This window comes from Scomber japonicus, chromosome 20 (genome assembly GCF_027409825.1).
Source record: "Scomber japonicus isolate fScoJap1 chromosome 20, fScoJap1.pri, whole genome shotgun sequence".
Taxonomy (NCBI): Eukaryota; Metazoa; Chordata; class Actinopteri; order Scombriformes; family Scombridae; genus Scomber; species Scomber japonicus.
Window position 1 is genome coordinate 14,611,131 of NC_070597.1, and position 19,620 is coordinate 14,630,750.

At 40.6% G+C, this 19,620-nt stretch overlaps 1 protein-coding gene across 2 annotated transcripts in view; it reads left to right on the plus strand.

Annotated features, from left to right (window-relative positions):
* Positions 1-2,787: 2,787 nt before the first annotated feature.
* The window catches only part of plce1 (phospholipase C, epsilon 1), an 80,585-nt gene continuing 63,752 nt past the window's right edge, over positions 2,788-19,620 (plus strand). For both annotated transcript variants that reach the window (XM_053340852.1, XM_053340853.1), the window contains exons 1-6: positions 2,788-2,869; positions 9,461-9,554; positions 13,869-14,253; positions 14,589-15,255; positions 15,495-15,899; positions 16,134-16,343. In XM_053340852.1, coding sequence (XP_053196827.1) covers positions 14,635-15,255; positions 15,495-15,899; positions 16,134-16,343 — 1,236 coding nt within the window. In that variant the 5' untranslated portion in view covers positions 2,788-2,869; positions 9,461-9,554; positions 13,869-14,253; positions 14,589-14,634. The remainder of the gene's footprint in view (positions 2,870-9,460; positions 9,555-13,868; positions 14,254-14,588; positions 15,256-15,494; positions 15,900-16,133; positions 16,344-19,620) is intronic.

Genomic DNA, 19,620 nt, shown 5'->3' on the forward strand with positions numbered 1-19,620 from the left:
CCAGTTGGCTCCTGCTGTTTCTTCTCATCAGTGTTCTCACTTAAATCTGTTAAAAGTTATGGTGGGTGGTTAAAAGTTGTCGTACTTCAAATACATGTGGTTCTGTTAGTGTCATTTACTGAGTGAACACGCTGTATGATCTATTTTTCACAGTTGGCATGTCATAGTAGGGGAAGCACAGGTAGGACTAATGACAATAGCCGTGACTCAGTTTCACTCAAGTGACTCAAATGAAACCACATTGATAAACCATCCTGAACCATATATCAGGGTCCAATGCATTTGTGCTTCTCCTGCTCTGACATGTCAGAAAGTCTTTTATAAGACATCCACACCTCACTATGTGAAATGTACTAAGCACATTTCACATTCTATTTAAGAGGATAGTTGTTTCATTTAAATCTAATGTACATTTTAATATAAGTGGAACAATGTGGGCTTTTCAGAAAATGCAATTAGAAAACAAAAACAAGCCATTACAGACCAACAAATGGTAGAGTTCAGGTTCACTCTGAGAAGCTTATTCAGAGGAGAAAAAAAATGGACACTTACAGTTTCAGATAATAAGGTCAGAGGTGTGTGCTCAAGATAACCTAAAAAGATTGGCATTGTTATATGCCCACACGCACACACTCACCACTCACACAGACAGACAGACATACACGCAATCTTTGGATTTCTCTGATATATATCTGTGTTTGCTTTTGTGTGGGTGTGTGTGAGAGAGAGAGAGTGTGTGTCTGTGTGTGTGTGAACGTTCCAGATACAGATATATCTCCTGTCATCAAGCTTCAAAACTGTGCTCATCATCAAGTTATAAAAAGGTAGACGCAGGTTAAATTCTTGATCAAAGTCTCCTTTTTTTCTTCTTTTGCTTCCTCTTCTTAGCTGGACTTCCTCTTTCCATAGCCCCACACTGGGTAAACATGAAGATATGTGGACACTGTCAATACACGTCTATAGCCTATATTTAAATCATATAGCCTAGTATAAGCAATACAATTATACAACCGACCATGACGTTGCAGGACTCCTACTAGATGGGACTTGGGACAAAGTCAGATAAAAGTGTGTCAGAGCACATTGCAATATCTAATACAGATAAATTATCCTTGAAAAGCAACCCGCCCTTTTTTTTAATCAGAAACTGGGGATTCCCAAAGGTTTGAGCGCTCCTGGGTGGAGGCGGGCTGGAAGAAAGGAGGGATTGCACATTCCTGCTGGATGGCATAAGACTTCCCATCAGTGGAGCTGCAGGGAATTGGAAAATAATCCCTCATTTTCCAAGTTGAAATAAATGCAGTTATGGGCCATGAAGTGGAAGGGGCATCACTTTCAAGAGCGTGCTCCCGTTGTCTCGGGGGGCGTGTGACGGTGCGTTCACGGGCGGAATAACTGCAACCAAGTCTCTCTTCCACCTCCAGAATTATTAAGCAATCAGGCAATCAAGATAGAAACGAAACCATATGCTATGTAGTTGTTGCTGTGCACGTAACTTCAAGAACACATGATCTACTAAAATGTAATCTGCTCAAATTAACCTGTTCTAGCTTCAGACCCAATCACATGCGGGCTCAAAATTGACAACCGATTTTGGACGCCCAGGACGCAACGAGGTGTCTCTGTTGCAGGCTAACATTATCTCTGTAAAACTAATTACTTGGGTCTAAAGGTAACGATGTAGCCTATAGGACACGCTGCATGTGGACGTCTGGCTATGGTGAGAAATTGTTGCCAGACATTCCAATGTAGTGACACACACACACACACACACACACACACACACACACACACACACACACACACACACACACACACACACACACACTCTCTCTCTCTCTCTCTCTCTCTCTTTCTCTCTCTGTCTCTCTCCCACTTATTGTCCTCCTGTCCGCAGCTCAGTGGCTATTGAAAAGGTGTTGCCTTCGGGTTCTGTTGGATATATTGCTATTTTGTAATAAGACGTTATAAAGCAGCCACGGCAAGGTTCAATACATATAGCCTAATAGTAACAATTAAAAAGGTTTTCCCATGAAGATCCTATGAAGTATTGTATATCTGTTTTGTGACATTTATTACTTTCAATACAACTTTATTTAGGGATATGCACAAAGTGACCACTATTGACATGGGACCCCTATATTCTGTTATAATGTTTATGTTTAATTATTTTTTAAAGGATTTTATAATGTATAACCAATTCTGGACTGACAGGTTAATTCCTGAGACTATTACATATATCAGCTGTAAGAGTACCAGTAGTTTACACTATCTAATTCATGAAATTAAGAAAAAGAAGAAGAAAAAAAGTTTGCATTAGTGCTATCAGCAAAAACATTGGCTTCTTAAGAAAGTACAATTACCCAAAATCACAATCCATCATGAATCTGGTGTGAAGCATTAAGTAAAAAAATGCATTCTTTTCTAGTATAAAGTATAAATGAGCATAAAATAGAATTACTCAAGCACCTGTTTGCCATCAACCTGCCAGATGCTGCAGATGAAAATTAGCCTGTATCGATATATCTGTAGCACAAGTATGTTAATTCATGTGTAAATAACATAAACATAACGGTTATCATAGTACTAGTGGCCACCGAAACCCACGTAAATTGTAAAACTAGTCTACAAAAAAAAAGAGCCAGAAATTCGTATTACTGAGTTCGTTTTGAGATAAACTTCACGGTAGATAGTAAAAATTCCGAGGAGCACCTGAAAGCATCAAAGAAGAGCGGTTTCACATCGCACCACGAGCTGCTGCTGACTTGTATGAAGCGAGTCAGTCAACGAAAACTCTGCAGGACATGTGTCCAAATAGCCGGTATGCGGATTTTTGACGGGTATTGACTGGATATGACTTCACTGGTCGGTAAGTTTGTACTACGACATCCTCAAACTGTCAACTCAGCACAAGTTTAGACACCCTTTTCTTCCCCCTCGGTGCTTCGCGGTGCATGAGTCGCTTGTTTCGGGTGTGCGGTTTGTTTGTGAGGTTGCTCACAGTGACAGTGTTTCCCAAACTGCTCTACAGGACTCCCCAAGTCGTCCTAAATGTGCTTAATATTAAAGTTACTGCTTGTACTTGAAGTTGCACGGAATGTAAGTGAAATGCTAGCGGGACAATGAACTGACATTAGCTTAGAAACTGTCAGGAGAAGCACATTTCTTCCAAACTTCTCTACCGTTATATTGGGGGTCTCTACTATTGCTGCCATTTGCCTTTGAGGGTTTTGTAAGGGCTGGAACACTGCCAAACTTGTTGGTATTTGTCAACACTTGTTAGACCAATGTTTATGTATTCCTCTAGAGACATCCCTTGGGGGGACTGTGACCTTTAACCCCATTTTCGTTAGTGATGTGACAGAGATGGTTGCTTTAAACTGGAGATGAACTGCTTCCTAATGAAAATGAAAGTGGAATCCCTTCTCAGATGAATTCAATCCAGATCAGAAACATTCTTATCAAGAAAAAGCAGTGCCTGCTGGTGTCTGTGGTGCAGAGACAGAGACAGAGACACAAAGGCAGCTTAGGAAGAAATAAAGTCCATATGACAGTCTGACACACACTGACAGGGTAGCAGGCCCTTGTTTGAAGTGCAAAATGAGAAGCAACATAAAGAAAAAACAGTAGAAAATATATTTCTGAATGTGACTCTAGAGCAGCCCTAAAAACAAAAACAAAAATAAACTAGCAAATGACAGTTTGCTCTAGGTCATGTCCATGTTTGACTTGTCAAATGAGAAAGTTCACTTCTACCTAAGGGATTGTTTACATTGTGTATATTCATGCAGCATCCAGTTGTTATATTTGCTCCAGAATCATGGCTACTGTGGCGGCAGTTGGACTGAAGGTGTGTCTCAACAAAGACAGCTGTAACAAACAGGGATGGGAGACTGGTTGGACTTGTTGTGTCCAGTCTTGTTGTTATGTGTATTCCGCTCCTCCAGAAACCCCTTTAGGTGCTTCCCATAGTTGACATAACAGTTTTTCTGGTGTCTTTGTATGAACATGTTGTATTTGCTGCCATTATTGACCCCTGACCCTGAAAAACTGTTGATAAAGTTAAACATGCAGCATTTATGGGATTCATTCTTTGCTTATCAGAGTACATGTTTGCTCTGCCACTTGAAGGCACTTAACTTTCTGTTATCTTTCCCTCATTATTATTCCAAATTGTTTGCTTTATTAAAGGAGGAGCCTGGAGCTGCTCATCTGACTGTGAAATTGCTCTGAAACAGAAATCTCCTCGATAATACCTGCTGTATCACTGGTTTAGAAATTCATGTGGGTTTTTCCTCTTCAGCTGTTGCCAATATCATCCTCTGTCACAAGTCCTTTTAGATAGATGCGTCGTCATAAACAAGTCGTAGCCAAGGAGCGTAACATACTGAATGTAGCAATTACTGCATGTAGTCAGTCATATCAGTCTTTTAACTGATTAGTGGAATTGAATTTCGATATTGAATTTAGTAATCTTTTTTTCAGCTACTTTAATATGGACATTTTTCTGTTTTCTGTAGATTGTAGATTGCTTATCATGGCAAAAAAAGACATTTGACGACATCTTGATTTTTACAATTTTCAGAGTGAAAATAATCAACCTATGATCAATTAATAATATAAAATAATCTAGATATATTATCCAAATCCAACCAATTATTGAGAGTCAGACTTTAATTAATTGGCTGCACAGAATGAACACTTGATTAAAAACTTGATGGTAGTCAGTCTCAGTCATATGTTGTGTGATTGCTGTACTTTTTATATAACATTGACTTCGTTCCCAACTACTTAATCTGCTCTTGAGACAAAACAAACAGACTATAAACGACTTCATTTAACGTCCATCAGCAGCAGCAGCAGCAGGAATGTTGTTGGTGAAAAGCCTTTAACTGATGGCCACAAGGTCACAGAGGAGGTTCTGCATTATCACATCATTTATACTGGCACGTTTCACCTTTGTTACCCCCCCCCCACCCACCTCTGTCTGTTATTACAGTACACACAAATGCACACGCTCACAAAAAAACAGGTACCGATTTCTTTTTTTTTTGTTCAAGCCCAGCAGCCCCCAACCTCTCCCCTCTCCCCTCGCCCCCTTTTTTGAGTCATCTTTTTATTCTGTCTTTGTTAACATGCACGCACACATACTAGCATTATTCGTGCACCCATTCACCGTGAAAATACAGTCACCCCCCTTCTTGAGTCAGCCCCCTCTCGCTCTGTTGTTACACTGACACCGAGCCTCTTTCTCTCACTCTCACTCTCTCTCTCTCTCTCTTTCTGTAGTTTCCACTGGCGTCTCTCGCTGCCCTGCCCTCTAATCAAAGCCATATGTTCTCCAGGTCCCTCGCATGAAAAGTCTGTTCTGTTTGCAGCGCTCCTAGCTTCCTCGCAGCGCAACCGGCCTCTCGCTTTGTTATTGACAATAGGAGTCTGTGTTGGAAATGAAAGGTAACCTGCAGAGGGTCGCAGGTTGTTGTTTCATCCTCTTTTTTTTTTTTTCCTCTCCTCTTGTAAAGATAGATGATTTTCATTTATTTTACTCCTACATGCTTGGGTGTGTTTCTATTGTGTGTGTCAGTATTCCTGGCTGGTTTGATTTAAAAAAAAAAAATCCTCATGAATTGAAATTTTTTCACTCCTCAGACTTTCTATTTCTTTACAGATCACATTGTTAAAGATTTCCAGTGTGTCGTCTCTTGCTCCAAGGGGTGGGGGGGTGTGGGGGGGGGGGGGCGTAATGTGGCTGCTTCAACTTATTAGCATAACCCTTTGCCAGTTTGGCCTCATTATCTGACCATGACTAATATTAACATAACCAGCACCCCTTGTCAGACGTGTGACTCATTTTGGGTCCTGACCCCAAAAGTTTAGAAGCACTCGCCTCGAAATGAAGAGTAACATACGCAGCCTGATTTCTCTCTCTCTGGGCGAGGATGATGATGATGATGCCATCCCGTTTATCTGGTTATGGATGAAGTTCACATTCTGTTCAGCTAATCTTTCTTCTGTGAAATTTACGGGCTGGCAGATGGAAAGTGTTTTTTCCATCAGTTCTCTTACCCACTCACTGTGATTCTCTGCCCAAAGCTGGCTCGGCTCGACACTCCACAGTTTTCGGGGGCCAATTCGAGCTCTTTGAATTCGCTCACGCTTGAATCAGGTCGGGATTCAAAAGTTTGTCCAATCGCTTTCCACAGTCGAGGCACAGTTTAATTGTTCCTGTTGTAAAAATGTATAATAACAGAAGTGTAAAGAGTGTAATTTCATGTTTTTTACCTTTTTATCTTTTTGTGTAAAAGAAGAAGAAAGCTGTCTGCTGGCTGTTACTCCATTTAACAATTGGTTATTTTTGGATTATTTTTTCATAAACATCAGACATCAGCAGAGTTTTGGCTCATTGCATGCTGCAGCATTTCAGTGTTGGGCAGGGTCGAAACACAAACCACTTGAGTTTTTTGATTAGACTTTTGTTTCTATCGGTGGATTTCCCCTTCCACTCCACAGCGCATAGCATCACATCTCCCTCCCTTCATCCAGCTCTTTTTGCTGCATGGTAACAGTTTAAGGAATGTGATTGTGTTGTAGTCATATGATGCGCCTTTTCTTTTCTCACCCCCAGTGTTAAAGAAAGAGGTGGTGGTGGAGGGTTTAGGTGGGGTTCCTTTGCACGTATGGTGGCTTATTCTACTGTACTTTTAAAGGGAACTGTGCAGGATTTTCTCTAAATGCATTTAAAGCCTGATGGGACGTTTACTGATACAATAAAAATCGCTTTTATTCCTTTTTTTAATGTCTGCTAAGCTCTTAATGAGCCACCAGCGTGCACTGTGGTTTGGAGCCATCTAAGAACATGATGCATAAATTGTTGGATGCAAATTTACTTGATGGCAGCTGGCTTTAAGTGTGGCTTTACAAATATTTGCATGATGTTCCAGGATATATTTGTCAATATCAATGCAATAAATTCTGCTAGTTAAATAACTTAAAGCAAAAGGATTTTGCATGGAAGCCCAACCTGAACTAAATAAACAGAGAAGACTATACTAGTAAAGAAAGAAGTACTAATAGTCAACTTTTTGGCAACAGCAAACTGTTCCTTAGCTCGGAGATGTGTGACATCAATTGGAGCGTCACTCTATTGTAGTCACACAAAAAGCTTTTTTTCTCTGTGACCCCTTTACAACAGAAAAAAGGGGGATTCCTTCTCTCCCTGACCTGCTTATTATTATGCCGGAGGAATGCTAAAGATCCAGCGCTGAAGCTGAGTGTGAAGTATTTCGTAGTGTTATGGAGGCTCAGGAGGATAAGTGGCATTTCAGCTCAGTTTGAATCCTGCTCTCATTTTACATTTTCCACCTCTCCTACTTTCCTTCATCCATTTGACCACAGTGTAAAAGAAAGCTTAAGTGTGAAGTGTAAAGGTTATTACCAGTAAACGCTGTGCTGCATTTGAAGTAAGACCTAATCACATACCAGGCTGTGAGTCATCATTTGGATGAGTTGTGAAATAATCCCTCATGAATGAACATTAGAAAAAGGCTTTTATGTGAAAGTGTAGGTCCCTCCCCAGCCCCCGTTGAAGGGATAAACACTGATTAAGGACGCGGTTTAAAAAACTATTCTACTCCTGGGACCTGAACTCATTAAAAAAATGGTTACTCACTTTGATTGATGAGCCATCAGGTTAAAAACGGCATTACTCACATGAGAAATCATTTCAGTTACTGGTGGAAAGTCACAAAAGAAGATGGACTTGGAGTTGTGTAAAATGTTATGATGAAAGGAACATTACTCATCAAGGAAAAACAAAGCAGTATTGACATCCCATTGCAGTCCTCATCCCCCCTCTCCATTATCCAGTCCAGTATTCACAGATATTGTATCCTTTCTACCACTGGACTGGAGCCAGGAATAACTGCAAGTAACAATTATTTTCATCATTGGTTGATCTACCAAAATTCAAGAAGCTGGAACACATTGATTTTGTTTTGTTTTGCTATTATTTGCTTGAAAAATCACTAAAACAATAACTGATTATCAAAATTATTGCAGATTGTTGCAGTTGTGCAATGTGTGAGATTTTCAATTCATGTCTATGAGACACCAGCGAATGCACTAAAACACAGGTGAGACTTGTCAGGTGAGATTGGGTGTGTGTGACAGGTGAGACGTGACAGGTGTCCTTATGACAGGTAAAAATCTCTGTGTGAGACGCATCAAGACACTAAATGCTCTGTATGTTATGTGGGAATAACTGACACATACACACACACACACACACACACACACACATACGCAAGTACAAAAAGTTATTCACAGCGCTTCAACCATCTGATCCTGATTATATCCAGTTCCTTCAGAACTGTCAGAGGTGCTGAGATCACCTCCTTTTTGCATTCATGGACATGTGTTACACTTTACTGCAGCATGGGAAATGTTGGATCTCAATGCACAGCGTACCTAACAGTTTTCTTTTAAAACAAGATGAGCACACAACTGTCTGTCCTTATTTTGCCTTTCAGTTATGAGTGTTCCCGGCCTTTTATTGAAGTATTCAGGCCCCGTAAAGCAGTATACAAGCTCATTTTTGAAGCATTTGTCAGACATTTGCCTCTAGTGTCTTTCAGTATTCTGCGATTTATAGGATCGAGCCTATCTTTGATAGTCTGAACTACAGCTGAGGTGGTGTTGTGTCTTCCGCGCTTTATAAAAACCAGCATCACTTACAATCATTGTTCCTATTTACACAGACAAATTGGATTCTTGGTTTGAAGTAAAATTTCAAATTTTTGTTGCAGGAACATCAATTTCTCACACCGCCACGGGAGAATATACAGAACATCTGTGAGCGAAATGGAGCACAGCCACAAATTAGCGAGATAAAAGGAGCAAGGGAATTAGACATGGATTAAGAAAATCAATTCATAATCCTTTTTTTTAGAAGTTAGTGCGCCTTTGTTTATGTTTGGGATGGCGTGCTGTGTTTACATCATCAACATGCTTCGGGTTATTTAATTCCAGCTCTATCACTGCAGATTTAGTCTACTCTGCTTGATATTGCTAGACACAAATAAGAAAACAGAATAATGTTCTCATGAATCAGAGCTTTTATTCTTTTAGTAACATTTGTGGAGCAAGAGTGTTCACAGTTGATTGACCTAGTGCTTGCAGATATTTCCTAATCTTTCAGTAATTCAATTTCAAAATAAGATGCCTTCATTTACACATTCTTACAAAATCACAGTTCAGGTTATGTATCTTATTATCACCAACTGGTATCTCATCATGTATACCAACAAAGATTTAGAGTTTGTCATTTTCTGTTAAAAATAAAAGATGGAAATAAATTATGTCTTAAGTTCAGAAACACAATCTGATTGGCTGCTGACTGTGGAAAGCCCATCCCTTCATGTCATTTTCTCCCTCTCTCTCTCTCTCTCTGTCTCTCACACAGTTGTCTTGGATTGAGCAGAATCTTGAATGAGCAGGAAGAGGAAAAGGAAAAGCTGAAGCATTCTATTTACTTAACTTTTTTACCTACATTTAATGTGAGTATTGGCATAAAATTCTATCCAGATACTTTGAGCTTTGAGGTATTTAATGTTTGACAGGATGCCTGACATGTGCTGGAGAGTATTGTGTATATAATACATCAAGTGAAGTAGAAGTCATTGAGGGGGTTTTCTTGGTCATTGAACTTGCCAGTCAGTGTGACCTGATTTCCTGTGTGTGTGTGCGTGTGTGTGCGTGTGTGTGTGTGGGTGTGTGCGTCTGCCTGTCTGTGTTTTTGGCCCACGGCTGAGATTCAGACTGGAAGAGCCGTTTGCTGTTCCCGGACAGGGTCACAGTTCAGCTGATAACAAGCTACTTTGAACTTGTTATTGTGTGTGTGTGTGGCTGTGTTCGTGTGAATTGTTTTTCCAGGTTTACTAACTGCAGAGATCTAATCATAATTTTTTATTGCCTACAAGCCTGCTAGCGTGTCGTGCTGAATTAATTATTGACATTTCCAGTGCAGAGCCATGTAGGAAAGAGACTACATGAGCCGCTGTAACACTATATCAAAGCTTAATTTAGTAAAGACAGTGTGGAAGCGCTATCCTGTTGCTAATTTCAGTGTTCTTAAATGAGCTTGATGGCATGCACAGCTGTCTTATCATGCCTCCAGACACATGGATCCATGATTTAAAGCTACAGTATGCAACTCTCTCTAGTACCGCCCTCCCGACCCACACTTGGTAGGGTTCATGCCCTTACAAGTATTGAGTGTCACTTTGTGTCCTGAAATGACATCAGCCTGGATGTGACGGCCAAAACATCTGCACAGTCACAACTTTCAGCTCTGAAAAGTAAAAGATTGATGTCAGTGTGTTTTTAATCAGGACTTCTCTGCCACACATTTAAGCTTGGTTGCACTTCGGCGTCTTATCGCTCCCCTTTCCGATTGTTGTATTTGCTATGACTTGCCCGAGCTGTGGTTGTTTTTCTCACCTTAATAACCACACCTCATCTCAGTGCAGGATCTGCCCAGAAGAAATCATATCGTGCATACCAAACTGGATTTGCAATTTCAGGCAAAAATATAGTCATGTAAACACAGGTTCACAGACAGATGAACACAGATTATCATTTGTTCTTGATTATCTTCAATCTAAAAGAAAGCAATAAAAAATGACACATTGCATATTTATGATTAGTTTTATATCCAGCACGGGCAACAACAATAACACAGATACACTGTCAAATGTAGCGGCCAAACGTTTTGCATCTATGCTTTGCCAACATTTGATATATCTGGTCGGACCTGTTTGTTCACTGTGACACACCGGTGAGATTCTTCCTGTTACGGACCGGGGTGGGCTCTCACCACTGTGACAGTGGCACAGTACTCCAAAAATGTGATCTGACATGATTGCTGGGAGCTTGCTGATAATGACAAAGGCCTCTTAATACTTCATGTGGAGTAGCTGAACCAGCGATAGAGGGCCTTCCCTGCAAACATTTAAAAAAAAAAAAAAAAAAAGGAGATGAAAAGGTTCCTCATCATATTTTGTTAAAGGTGTTTCAGTAAAGTCTTTCAGTCTTTCAGTAAGGTGTTTGCTCTTCATCAACAGTGTCTCTTCAGGCAAGATGCTCGGTTTCGGTCAACAGGTAGATTGTGCAACTGACACATTGAAATCTATTATCCCAGAACTTACTTAGTTAAAATATTAGAGCTAGCATACTGCATGATTGTGTAGTATTTTATGTTTGGTTTAAAACATTTTTTGTTAATGATTAACTTTATTCTTCTAGTTTATTTCCATAAGAGAGATCAAGGGTTTATTAAAGGTAAATACTATGCAAATCCCTGTGGTCACCAAACCTGTCTTCCATGACGTTTTTTTGTTTTGTTTTTTGAAAGGTCATATATACAGTTTCCACAGGCACCAAACTGCAGCTTTTATGTGCTGTGAAAAACTTATGTGTAATATTAATGCAGATTTTCAGAATAACATCTGAAAGGCAAGATCTGGTAAAATAATTGGCAAATTATTAATGTCAAGTAGTTTTACATGTTTTCCATTCAAAAATGAGGTCATGTCTCCTATTTATTATTACAGTAGTGGCTTATTCTTTTAAAAACCCTCAGCAACACCAGTAAAACAATAATGATGTGTAATGCTTGATGCAGGTGGGTTTGGTTTGTAAAATATACTTGATAAAGTGCTGGATACAGTCAATTCAAAATGGTGTTGTAGCATTCTGGCTTTGAACTAAAAAAGATCATAAATCAAGTAGCACTGTCACCGAATGTCCCACCATGACAGGTCATCTTTTTGAAGCTTTCAAATCGGTTGCTTCAAAAAGTCAACAGCACAGCTGCAAAGTAGAGGAAGTTGTAGGAAGGTTAGATGTCACGGCCAAGCTCATGAATGGAGCACTTGTCTCGTATGAATGTAGCATCGAGCCTTGAAAAGAGGCTGTAGACATCCGACACAGACACCTGGAGATACGCGTGTGTGTGTGGGCAAGACTTGAGTGCTTTGACCGCTTGAATTTACCAAAACTGAATGTGCTAAGCTACCTTTTTCTCCGCCAGTCTGTATTTCTCTCTCTCTCTCTCTTTCCTTCGCACACACACACACACGCACATACACACACACACACACACACACACTAAATGTCTAACCCGTAAGCTGGTCCTCCCTCTCAGGATCTGTCCCACATTCCGACTGTGGCCCACGCACTTTGGCAGGGAACTGAGGGCTGTGACCACTCTAATTATGAGGTTTGGGGCGCTAGGTTTTGTTGGATTTCTTCATTCGTTGGCCACCATGACGATTCCAGAACCACACAATTAGTATGCGTGCATGTTGCGGGTGATTGTGTCTTTTATGGATGTGTTCCTTGCAAGCATGTTGCATAATGACACCCTGCTAGTGTGCTAGATTGATAGGGACAGAGTAAGAGGAAATGTAAAAAAGACATTTTCTGTGATATTGGATGAGAGACATCATTCCTATTTATTGCTAAACTTGGTGTGATGAATGCCAGCCACATAAAGTTGACTGATGAGTTTCATTAGGAGGCCTGTCAGAGTCATGGATGTAGATCAGTTTATGCATAACTGGCTTCTTTTAAGTAGTACGTTCTTCCATTTAAAGACAGCAGGGTTGTAATTCAAAACTGCTTGCCAGTATCACAAATAAGAGCCAATTACGGTAATGGCAAACTCTGATAATGATTACAAGTGTGTGTGTGTTTGTGTGTGTGTTTGTGTGTGTGGGTGTGGGTGTTGAGGGAAGTCTGGGGGAGTGTATCAGATACTGTAAGATTTATCTTGGTATGCATTTACTAACAATACAAACTGAAAGTGTGTTGTTCCATTTACCTCCATTCAACAGCGAGTCAGCAGTTTTCTTTGCTCACACTTTCAGGAATACAGGTGGATATACTCTCCACTCCCATGATATGTTTTTTTTTAATGTAATTTGAGCCTTTTTAAATTGAAATCATATAATTGAGAGCTGACTGTAAAACAGTTTTTCTCCAAATCTGCCATATGTAAACTCATGATGATGTTAGATAACTGGGGTGTAAATAAAGTCAGTATCCACTTTTTAGACCTAGCAGCATACTGTGAAATGTTGATATGGTGGTGTTGAGGTGATGATAAGACTTATTCAAAGCATTTCCTCTGTTTCCCGTTTACCCCTGGAGTTTCTCCAAGACACAACATCAGTAAAGAATAAAAAAAAGTACCTCAGAGAGGTGATAGTCCAAACAAACTCAATTACTGATACCAGAGGTTTGTTTGTTAGGGGCCGCAGTTCTCTCAATTTTGTCTGGGAGGGGGCTCACAGTGTCGAACTTTCAAAACCCCTGATCCACACCCAAACACATAAAACTTCACTCATACTTCATCTCAGGAAATGACAATAAACACACTACTTATAGTTTTATTCATATTGCTGCAGAAAGTTGGTAGGAGCATTTCCCTACTTGCTTAAATTCAGCATTTGTTGATTCAGTTGTTTCAGGCACAATGGCTCACACACTGCGCGGTGATTGAGTTGAATAGCGATAGATAAGAAAGCAGATGTGATGAAAGAAGTGGGCACGGAAGGAAATGACAGGAAATTGGCATCTTTTAGAGGTAGTGTTTAGTTTTATGTGTTCCTTGTGTTTTGTTTTTCACTCCATGTTCCTTTAAGCATGTGTATAACTGGCTGACGAGCTGTTTCACCTTATTGTCCTCTTAGAATGTACATTAACAAGTGAATTTAAAAAGAACAATGAAAATGAACTTTTAATACCAGAAATGATGACTGATGTGTCTGTATTCCTTCTGCCTCTCTCTCTCTCTCTCTCTCTCTCAGGATCTGCATGTGGATGACTTTGCCACAGATACATGTCAGGACCAATCAGTGCTAGTGCACACAGGCACACACATGGCCTTGTAAGCTGTGACTGTGAACCGTACTATCAAGGAAATTCCTCAGTCCTCCAGGGTCAAGTCAGTGATTCTCTATCAGGCGGTTTGTACAGCTGCATAAGCTTCTGTTTCCACAACACACACACGTACACACACAAACACACACAGCACACTCTATATGGATGTGCTTTCTTAGTCACTGAAGAGGTCATTGGACCCTCAAGTTATTATTTGCTCCAGAAAAAGCCCAAGAAAGCACGTTGAAGCTGGAAAAGAGGCTCAGGACCTTTGTGCGGCATGACCTGATGTGAACCTTTCTAATTATCTAAGTAAGTATTTTAAAGTGATTTTTTTTCCTATGAGAATTATGAGAAAGCAGGGACAATCTAACATTACTCATCTAGACCAGTCGAGTTTATGCTGTCAGTTTACGCACCATATGGGTTTTTTTAATCTGCAAATTTCATTTTCTCTGCAAATTTCATTTCCTTGCTGCTCTATGGAGCCACTAATTGAGATGGAAAAGTTGCCTCTCCAGTGTTAGGAATAGAGAGAGGATCGATGGAACATATTTGACTGATGCTTTTCAGATAAATAGATGACCAAATTCCAAAAAGTGCTTTTTTATTAAATTTCACTAACAGAAGTTTTTACTTCTTTTCAGAGCTGCAGCAAAAACAAGGGACCAAGCTGGACTAATCAGGGAGACCATGGCTACTGAAAAAAATCTGACACAGGTTGGGTCTGTAGTCTTGGCTCAGCGTTCTTCACCTCCATCTACTCGCAGCAGGCCCGGCAGAGAAGCCAGACTCTCAAACGACAGCCATGAAGTACGCCCATACTCTGACCAGTTGTGGCAGTCAAAACAGCAAAGTAGCCCTTCTCTCCTCTTATATAGAAAGTTGTCGTATAACAGCGGGGAAGGCACAATTTTGGACGGGGAATATGAGTGTTTGGATTACAGCTCAAAACTCCTGAGCACGGGAGAAAAACTTTATCCAGAGCGGTGGTCCGCTGGCAAAAGAATTGAAGGAATAACTAACACAGTTACTGCGATACCTGGGAAAAGTTCAGAAGCATCTCCGTGCCAGCTGGACATCCCCGGTGAGGGTGTGGATGCAGGCAGAAACAGAACTGGCAGCACTGAATGCTCCTGTGCCACTAGCCCTTACACAAATCCAAACATGAACTGTTGCCACAGCCCCAGATCCAGTCCAAGCCCCAGATCCAGCCCTGTTAACAGTCCTCACTTCAGCCCGAGCCCCTCTCAGCCAAACCACCGCCACATCCGCCGCAGCAGCATGCCTGTGTCCATGCTGGCTTTCTACAAGGTAATAAAGGAGGGAGGTACTAGCACTGCTTACCTGCTAATTCTCTACATTTAAGCTCCATCAACACCTTTTATTGTATTTTCTATGTGCTCTGAAGTGCTTGTTTTACCGCTCAAGCAGCAAAACAAACGTCACAGTGTTTACATTATAGATTGCTGTATCCTGTTCAAGCCACTGCTGATTGAGATGTACATAAACATCATTCTGACCAATTTACTTTTCTGTGTTTCTACTTTTAGACATCACCCTACTTCTCATCCCAGTGCAGTCCCTCCAGCGAACCGAGCTCTTCTGTGTCATCTCCCAGTTGCTCTCCCGTTTCCAACCACAGGCAACATCACCAGAACGGTCACGTGCGACGCCACCACCTCAAAGATGGCTACTCAAGTTTAGAGAGGCTCAACAGAAGGCCCCGGGTTAAAAAATCCTCCTTGGACAAGCTGTTCTTACGTCGGGCATCTCTGGAAACCGTGACAGCAAACCTGAGACACGATGAGAGGTTGTCCTCTGACGTGACGAGGACCTGTAGCGGGGGCAGCAGCAGCGATGAGGAAGATTGTTTCTTGGACAACCCAGAGTTTGTTAGGAATCGTAAAGAGCGCTCCACTGTCCTGGTCAGACGGTTCTACAAGAATAATCAGAAGGTACATAGATGCAAAAATTCTGGTTCTTCTCTGTTGCTCTTTTAGTTGATTGGTTGAGTTTTTGTTTTTATGTAGAATTTGGATCTTGAACAAACATGTGCATTTGATATTTAGAAAATATTTCTTATTTTTTATGTTAATTGTACCCTTTTTCACTCAATCTTTACAACAATCTTCACATTAACTTTTTCAAAACAACAAGAAATACTGAAATACTGTCCTTCTCTCCATAAGGTGACCAAGTCAGTATGTACTGGAACCAGAGCGATTGTCAGGACTCTGCCATCAGGACACATCTCAGACGAGGCCTGGGAGAAGGTTGTTTGTCATAGGACATGGCGACCTAGTGGGAATGATTTGCGGCCGATCTTAACTCGTGGTGCAAGAGAAGACTCCAGAGTGTGCAGAGGGGTGCTTCGCTTTGTCCGGGTTAACCTGCAGCAGGTAAGGATTGAATATAAAATTACTATGTTAGTATGCATGACTACACAGGTGTGTCATAAGAGCAAGTTTTAAATACAAATGCATAATGTAGGCATTCCACACTGCAAAGACTCAGCTGTGCTATAAAGGTCTTAGAAAACAGGTTTAGGAAAGCAGGGCAGTGAACTTCTCAGCTCTTGGAGAGTTTGTCTTTCACACTGAGGCAACTGTTAACATGCTCACGTTAAGGGAGAACTTTATTAGTTATCTCAAAAGGACCTCATGTGCAGGATAAATTGTACTAAAATAAAAAATTCAATTCAAGCTTCTATGCAATTTGTTACATTACAGCGAATTGGCTGTAGTTGTATTTACAGGGTGATTTGCTGCTTCAAAGCAAACATTCCTAATTTCTCCATAAGCTGCTGCAACAAATGGCAAGATTGTGTTACACTGTGTCACAAAGAGGGGACAGATGAGAAATCTGACATTTTTGAAGGTGAGATGAAAGAGTAACACTGAAAGAAGAGCTTCGAATGAATAGCAAATGAGAAGAAAAAAGGAGTCAGAGCCAGGAAGACTCTGTGAAAATGTACAGTTATAGATCCATCTGTAAAGACGATTAGTTTAGAATAAGTTCAAAAGCAGCTCATACAGCCAATTAGATCACTTGTAGAGTTACCGTGCAGTTGGTTAAGTGACAGCTCTGCTCCTCTTCAGGGTACACAAACCCTGACGGAGCAAAAGAGCTATGTGCAACAAAAAAAATTGGAAAATTGGGACCTCTACAACTTTTGAGACTTGATTAAAAAAAATGAAAGTGAGTCCAAAACATAAGACAAAACAGACACATGAAGTTTTTCCAGCACAATTAAAAAGGTTTTCCATGATAATTCGAAGCCAAGGGTCATTAAAGTAGCCTTTTTTATGAGTTTAGGAAGTATGTTGCAGTGGGAACTATTCAGTCTTTACAGTGTTCACGGCCTTACATCACTGACGTTTTGCCTCAAGCAATATAATGTACTTATTCTTGAAGCGCTTTAAGATGATGTGAAATTTCCACAGATGATAAGACGTTGAGTTTTGTGTGGTTGGCTTCTCATATTCTCCTCTCTCTGCCACAAGCAACAGCGCAGTACTTGATGGCTGCAGTGGTATTGGAGTATTTATGATTTGATTGATTCTTGGTTCAATGGAGAAGAATTGTTCTTGGCTTTTGCCTGCCTCTGTTTGGATTGAAATGTTCTGCCCGTTATGCCTGACAGATGAATAATTTGTTCAAGAAATATGTTAATAGACCAACACGCACGCACATACACACACACATCCACACAGCGCAAAAACACATACACACAGGCTCTTTGTTCAGGTAGGCCCCTACTGCGGAAAAATGATTTATTCTCTGTTAGTTCTGCTCCCCGTATTACTGACAGAGTGAATGACTGAGCCTTCTGTGTGTGTGTGAGAGTGTGTGTGTGTGTGTGTTTGTGTGCGTGTGTGTGTGTGTGTGCGCATGTGTGTGCGTGTGCGTGTGCGTGTGTGTGTGTGTGTGTGTGTGTGTGTGTGTGTGTGTGTGTGTGTGTGTGTGCGTGTGTGTGTGTAAATGGACTGAGCAGAGTTGGCATCTGCATTAAAGTTAAAGCCCTGAAAATTGGAGAGAGGATGAATGAGCGAGAGCGAGCGAGAGAGAGCGAGAGAGAGCGAGAGAGAGAGAGAGAAGGAGAAACAGTTAGAGAGAGAGAGAAAAAGAGAGAGAGAGATGGAAGGAAAGAGACAGAGATGGGACCCAGGACATCACTGTGTTATTATCCAGTTTCCAAGCAAGAGAGGGAGTGTATACACACATCAACACATCTCTCAGGGGCTGTTCAACTTGAGCAATCCTGGCAGCACAATTCAGGGAATATACTGCATATTCCTACCTATTTATTAGAAGGCGTTTTGTCTGACTCTCACATTTAACAACTGTTTGTCGTAACTCATGCTTTTCAGTCTTGGAGGTGCAAACATCTTGAGAATCTGTGGAGACTACGAATCACACTGCATCACATGTTAGCAAATTTCAACAGAATACTTTCTAGTTGTTCTTTGTTATCTTATCTCTCCTCTTCCTGTAGAATTCTAAACACATGGAGACAGAACACATCTGTGTGTTAAAGACACATTCAATCATGGAATAGTGTACTATAGCAGCTTACTTATTGTTTTAAAATCCTTTTTTACTATGTGTAACTATTGCTTTATGACACGAGTTTTAGTTCCAATGCTATAGTAAGCTAAAATATTTATTAGCTATAATAGCAAGGTCATGATTTGATAGCCAAGCAGTTTTTTTTTATTTTAATGTGTGCTTTTACAGGCATCACTATGTTTACTGCTGCATAGTGCCTTTACCAGAGTGTCAGTGTCAAACACCTACTGACTTTTGACTGTGTAGAATTGTAAATAATGTTGTGATAATGTTAATGTTAATATAAAAGAGAGTTTTTTTTTAAAATGATCATGAATTTACCCAAACTTTGATTTAAAAATCCCCCCCACAACAAATCTCTCCAAAATCAAGTCTCAAAAGTGCTTCTCTTTCAAATCAGGCCTCCAAGGGTATTAAAACAGGGGTGCATTATTTATCTATTACATTTTTATGATGCAATTCCGACATGTATATGTATTCGTATTTTTTATGAGTTCATGCATACATACATGGGACCGCCATCAACAGAGCCTGGCACTGTCTAAAGTTTCTCACATGTGGAGGGGGGCTCGTACAATCATGCCACACAAAGACACACACACACACACACACACACACACACACGCTGCAGTGTGGTTTCTGACTTTGGCAAAGTGTTTTTATGAGTCCTTTGTGGTTGTAGAAATACGGTCTGAGTTGGGTCCAGGCAGAGCTGCTTTAATAATGAGCCTATTGAAAGCCGGAGAGTCGCCAGCACTTCCCTTGTCAAAACACCATATGAGCTACTCCTGTAAGGAGTCACCACAGACACTCTGAGAACACTGAGCAGCAGCAAATAAGTAGAGCTGTAGCAGAGATGTCATCAAGATCACAAAAAAGGATGAAAAAACACACTTTGTCACAAACAAGTCCAAGAGTGTTGCAAAGAAACTTTATTGTACTGTTCTATTTTAGTAGCTCACATACAGGAGATAGAGGCATGATGACAGGAGTTTAGAGAGTTAAAACCTTTAACAAGATGCCCTAAAACCACAAACACATGGGATGCTCTGTGTCTTGGCAAACCATCTGGTCAGACTGGTGTTTGTCTTTGCAATGCTATGTATG